General features: G+C 42.4%; 1 protein-coding gene across 1 annotated transcript in view; it reads right to left on the reverse strand.

The window, feature by feature from the left end:
• RTF1 (Rtf1, Paf1/RNA polymerase II complex component, homolog (S. cerevisiae)) overlaps positions 1-6334 on the reverse strand; it is a 53264-nt gene extending 46930 nt beyond the window's left edge. Inside the window, exon 1 of the mRNA XM_004687896.2 lies at positions 6179-6334. Coding sequence (XP_004687953.1) covers positions 6179-6256 — 78 coding nt within the window. The 5' untranslated portion in view covers positions 6257-6334. The remainder of the gene's footprint in view (positions 1-6178) is intronic.
• Between the last annotated feature and the right edge of the window lie 6 nt (positions 6335-6340).

Here is a 6340-nt window from a genome sequence, read left to right on the forward strand (position 1 = left end):
TACAAGTATCCTTGCTCTTTCTTGGGTAGCACAATCGCTGAGCAAATCCTATGCCTGCCCCTCTTTTTCTCCCTCCCTATTTTAAACTCCTTGAAGATGGAAAGAATTTCCATTTTGTTTACCTGATAGCCCTAGTATATAGCACTAATAATTTTGTTGGAAGATAATCTCTGCCACTGAGGAACTATAGTCTAGGAAGGGGGCTAGAACTACATTAACAAAACTGGTGTCAAAAGATGGGCTTTGAATTTTTTCTAAGTCACTGCTAAAACTCAGGTGGGAATAAATCTTCCTGGCACCTACAGACACTATAAAGAAAAGCTGTGTAAAATAGCAAATGTTACATTAAGCTAGATGCAACATTATGACACAAATTTAAAACCTTACAAGTCAACACTGACACTTCTAACAAGTTCATACTGACCAAACTTTGTTCTCACTAGTACAAAGGCCATATTAAGGACAAAACAACTTTTAAAACTTTTCAACTTTGGCTCTCCTTGGTGGTGCAGCAGGTTAAAGCTCAGCATTGTATGCTAGCTGCAGCAGCTTCAGCACCAGTTTGATCCCTGGCCCAGAGGTGACTCAGGAGGTGATCCACATGGCACGGCAGACCTCTCCTGACCTGCCCGGCTCCCCTCAGCAGTGTATTTCAGTCTGCCTGTTCTGCTCCCCACTCTGTCTCTGGTGAATCCTCTCACTGCTCCCACACCTCTAGCCTGTACCCCAGTTCTGTATGTATAAATAAATATATTTAAAACAAAACAAAAATTTCAACTTTTACGTGGAATGTTTATGGAAGGATACTTTGTTTGTAACAATAACATTTTTTACATATGATGCCTGAAAATATTTCCTAGAAAATACTTAAGAGGTCTATTTTCCCAAAGATAAACTATTGGAAAACAGGATATGAAAATATAATGATCATTTTAATTAAGAAATTATGAAATAAAGAATCCCAGTATGGATGTAGCTCAATTTTTTTAGAAAGGCAGAGTAATGTTTTACATATACTGAGTTCCATTGTTCTGAAGAGAACTCAGGTTTCTTTATTTTCTTGGATGGTTTTCATTTTATAGAATGAACCCACTGCATAAATACTATTCCATAAAGATAAAATGATCTAAATTATTCCCATTCAAGTACATAATGGAGGGGAGCTTAAAGATTTGCTTCAAACTGTGTTATATTTCACCCAGGAGGTACCAAAGGCAATTTTAAATGATGAGATATGGCCAACATTAAAAACAAGGTCATTATCATCAGATGACAAATTAAAAGAAATCTTTCCAATTCTCAGAGGTCTGAGATTTTTTAAAAAAGCTTTTGAGAACTCTCCTGCACTGTTGGTGGGAATGCACAGCAGTACAACCACTAAGGAAAACTGTTTGGAGGTTTCTCAGACTGCTAAAAATGGAGCTTCTATATGACCAAGCAATACCAATCCTAGGTATCTTCCCAAAGGACACAAAAACACTGATTCAGAAAGACACCTGCGGCCCTCCCTGCTGGCACAGCACTCAGAAGCTAAAAACCACTTCAACATGAGTTCGATCCCCGCCTGTCCCAGAGGTGACCACATGGCACGGCAGACATCTCCTGACCTGGCAGACATCTCCTGACCCGCCTGCTGCTCCCCTCAGCAATGTACTTTGATGATCTGCCTGTTCTGCTCCCCACTCTGTCCCTGGTGAATCCTCTCATGGCTCCTGCACCTCTGGCTTGTACCCTAGGTCTGAATGCATAAATACATAAATCTTAAAAAAAAAAAAAAGACACCTCCATACCCATGTTTATTGCTGCTTTATTTACAACTGGAAAGACATGGAATCAACCCAAATGCCCAAAAGTAGATGACTGGATTAAAAAGATGTGGTACATATACACAATGGAATATTACTCAGCCATCAAAAAGATAAACTCATGCCTTTTTCAGCAACATGGATGGAGCTGGAAGGGATCATGCTTAGTGAAATAAGCCAGAAAGAAAAGGGAAAATACCAATGGTTTCACTCATGGCAGGAGCATAAAGGACCAGGGGTGAATATAATAATAATAATAATGAACAACTATATACCAGAGACATTTTATGGGGGTGGAGTGGGGTATGGGATCAAAAATGGGGGGGCTCAAGGGGATTGCAAATGAGATGGAAATATGCTCAAAATGATGTAAAAATAAACGATTATATATATATATATATATATTAAAAAATGAGGGGGAAGTGCACTGGACTATGGTGATGGCACACAGGTGGATTGGTGGTGGGAAGTCCATGGGGATAACAATTGAGATGGAAAAAAGGCACAAAATGATGTAAAAACAAACTATAAAAAAAACAAACTTTGAAAAGTTAAATTTTAAACTACTCTGACTCAATTACTACGTAGGTCTTCCCATCAAGATGGAAGGAAAAAAGGAAATAGCTTTCAGTAAAAAGCATCCCAACAATTCAAATGGTTTTAGAGATTGTGAAAACACAGCATTTTTGCCTCCGTTCTCTCCCAAACTGAGGTGTCTGAAAATACTTGCAAGTAGACTGTTCCCAACCATTAATATAAATAAGCATCTGGGTTATAGCTGGTAAAAATGCAGAGTCCAGGGTTCTACCTCCTGAGGGTCTTACTCAGTAGGACTAGGGTGGGAGCTCTGATGGAGTATTGCTAAGTTAGCACCCAGCAGCTTCTTGCACACATTCTCCTCCTCCCTCCATCAGGGAAAAACCAGCAGAGAAGGCTCATTTGCCTCACCTGCATTACGAACTAAGAGTAGCTCTCTGCCTACTTATGACTGTGCAGGTGCCTCTCTCTTTCTAACAAACCTGCCCTTTTAAAATAAAAAGAAAGAAAGAAAAGGCCTAGGTGGACACAATACTTCTGACATAATGACTTAGATCCCTTTCTGGAAAACCTAGGGACAAAGGACCTCCTTACTGTGCTCCATTCTCAAACCAGACATTCAGAGATGTGTCTGGTTTGTTCTTTTCCACAAGGACCATACAATCAATAGTAAATACAGTGTAATTAATATAATCAATGAAGACTCAACTAGTTGGAGCGGCCCAAGGTATCTTGGACAGGAAAAGGCCCAGAATGTATTAATTTTGTTCTGAAGATTCCTAAAGACTCTCTCCCTTTATTTAATTTTTTAAAAAGATTTATTTATTTATAATGAACAGCTATATACCAGAGACATTTTATGTGGGTGGAATGGGGAATGGGATCAAAAACAGTGGGGGGAGGGAAGTGCGCTGGACTGGACTATGGTGATGGCACATGGGTGACTTGATGATGGGAAACCCATGGGGATTACAATTGAGATGAAAAAATTTGTACAAAATCATGTAAAAATAAACTATTATATTATTTTTAAAAAAGATTTATTTATTTATGCATACAGAACTGGGGTACAGGCCAGAGGTACAGGGGTGGTGAGAGGATTCACCAGAGACAGAGTGAGGAGCAGAATAGTCAGATGACAAAGTACACTGTGAGGGGAGCAGCGAGTGGGTCAGAAGAGCCTGCCATGCCATGTTGGTAAGCTCCGGGGTGGGGAATCGAACTCATGGTGAAGTGGCTTTAGCCAATTTGTGCTGTGCTTTAAGCCGCTGCACCACCAGGGAGGACCCTCTTTATATAAAATTTTAAAGATTTATTTATTTATGCATACAGAATTGGGGCACAGGCCAGAGGTGCAGGGGCGGTGAGAGGATTCACCAGAGACAGAGTGGGGAGCAGAACAGGTGGATTGAATGAAATACACTACTGAGGGCAGAGCAGCGGGCAGGTCAGGAGAGGTCTGCCATGACGCGTGGGTCAGCTCCCTGGCTGGAGATGGAACTTGTGCTGCGGTGGCTGAAAAACAGGCTGGTAATGAAAATCTTCTGAAAGTCTTTAGTGAAAACTTCTAGAGGGCATGGATCTTTTTCTTTAACTCCTGAGAGCCTGAACAGATAGGGGCTCTTTCAAGATGTGCAGGGTAAGGGAATTTTGATCAGGTTTCCATCCAATAAAAAAAGGCCAACAAGTAGTTGAAGAGAAAGAAGTTGAAATTGCTGTTAAAGTGTATTAGGTATTAGACACATTTAATACTTATTCCTTAAGAGTTGGCTTTAAAGTTGCAATCCCCTATAGTTCCCACTTTGAAAAAGCTGTAGATCAGCTAAAATCTCTATGACATAAGGAAACTTTCAATTCATTTTATTTGTCAGAATTCTGTGGAAAATCACTAAGCACAGAAATATATCATCAGCACAGAAATTTTAACACTGCTTTACTGAGGGAGTTCCCCAAATAATATGTTTAATTGATGTACCAATTTTCTCTAAATTATTCAATGTACTTTATGATTTCTAGCAATGTGGAATATGAAACATCATGAAACATTATTCTTATTTTGCAACATGAAAAAAAACCAGTAGGTTAAGTTGGTATATTGGAAGAAAAGAGCATATAGGCCTGTAGTCATGCATATTTGGATTCAAATTCTAACTCTACCACATATAAGTTGTGTGAATCTAGGAAATTACTTCAACTTGTTTTCCCTGTGTATACCATGGGGGAAATGATACTAACTTCACCATAACTTGAAAACTTAAAAAATGTAAACTTAATTAAGATAACTACTTCACCCCTGGCACTATTTAAATGTCAGGTAAATTTATAACCAGAAACATCTACATGTCTAGATCAGAAAATTGTAAAAATAATAATGATAAAGTTCTAGTCCTCCTAAGTATCAGTCTAAAATTATCAAACAAACGTTCCCAATCAAGAATATCTTTTTATAGTTTTGTAAGCTTAGGAGCCTTTCACAATTAGAAGATTTTCAACTTATTTTATAATTCCTATTCCAAAACAAGACCTCTATTCCTTTGACAGTTCTTCACTAGTCCTACTATTTTCCTAACTCCATACCATCATTTTCAAAACAGACCTGTTTTCAACACATTTTCAGGCCCTTCTCCTTAAGTCTTCCCTTTTTAATATCCTACTATTTTAGTCTGAGACCTCTGATCTAACACAAAAGATCCCCATGTCTCCCAACAAGTCACTGAAATGAAAGCTTTAGTATGCAAGTTCTTGTACCAAGTTAATTCTTACAAGTACTTGATCCTTACAATAGCCCAATAAGACAGACAAAACTGATGTCATATCTGGATCTTATAGCTAAGACCAAAGTGCATGGCCTTAAAGTATCATAGGCCAGCCTAGAACTCGAAATTTCAGATTCTACGATCAGTAATCTCTCTGCTCAACTCTTGCATATTCTTTATAACATTTTATTCACAGAACATGGAAGAAAACCCTCTTTGTATATCCTGGTATCACCAGAGCAAAAGACAGCTTCCATCCTACAGTTTAGTGTATACTAGACTATATAAACACCTCAAACAACCTCAAGGCACTGACGCTAAAGTTACTTTCAGTGGTCCCTGCAGAGTCTTCAAGTCAGGAAGAATTGCATGGAAAGGACCAAAAGGCCTTGGACACAGTACCTCCGTGGCGCCCTATATATTTCTCCACTTCTGCCCTCTTTCTGATTCCCACGAGTTTTCTTCGGCCTAACATCCCAACGAGGACCATACTCAACCACAAATGATACTACTTGCCAAACAGAATGGTGTCCCATGTACGCCTTCCTCGCCAAGCACAGCAAAGATGCCTGGCACATACACGGGTGTCCCTCCTCTGTCCACACCCCCAGCCAGAAAAACTTCATCTTCTGAGCCCGGACCTTCTCGGGCCTCTCCCCTTCAATGCCCCACGCTCACCCATGCACCTCCTCCAAAACCTCCTAGCCTCCCGGGTTGGCGGACTATACTTCCTATCTCTCCGGGCCGGAACAACCTGGCCTGCAGCCCGCAGGCCTGATCTGGTCGGGGCAGATCACCGGCCCTTTGGGTCCCCCGAGCCCAAGGCCCACCAGCCCGGTCCCTGCCCCGCCTCCCCGCCCAAGGCGCCAAGATCTCCGGGTTGGGGCTCCAGGCCCGGGCCGGACTCCGAGGGCGCCCGGCACTGCGGGGAGGACAGAAAGGAGGCGGCAGCCGCGGTCAGGGTTCGGGGCGGGTCTGGCGCTCCGGCGGGAGGCCCCGGGCCCCGCCGGTTCCCGGCTCCCGTGGCCCGGACTCAGCCCTCCCGCTCCGCCAGCCCGCGCCTTCGCGGCCTGCCCTCACCTGATCCAAGTTCTCATCGCTGCCGCTGTCTTCTGTGTCCGAGTCGATCACCACCCGGCCTTTCCGCTTCTTCACCATGGTGGTCCCCCGGCTCCCACGCCGGACGCCGCCCGGACTCCCCTCTTGCCCGCCTGCCAGTGGGACCGCCACTGCCGCCGCCAC

Source organism: Condylura cristata, unplaced genomic scaffold (assembly GCF_000260355.1).
Source record: "Condylura cristata isolate star-nosed mole 26May11 unplaced genomic scaffold, ConCri1.0 scaffold00023, whole genome shotgun sequence".
Lineage (NCBI taxonomy): Eukaryota > Metazoa > Chordata > Mammalia > Eulipotyphla > Talpidae > Condylura > Condylura cristata.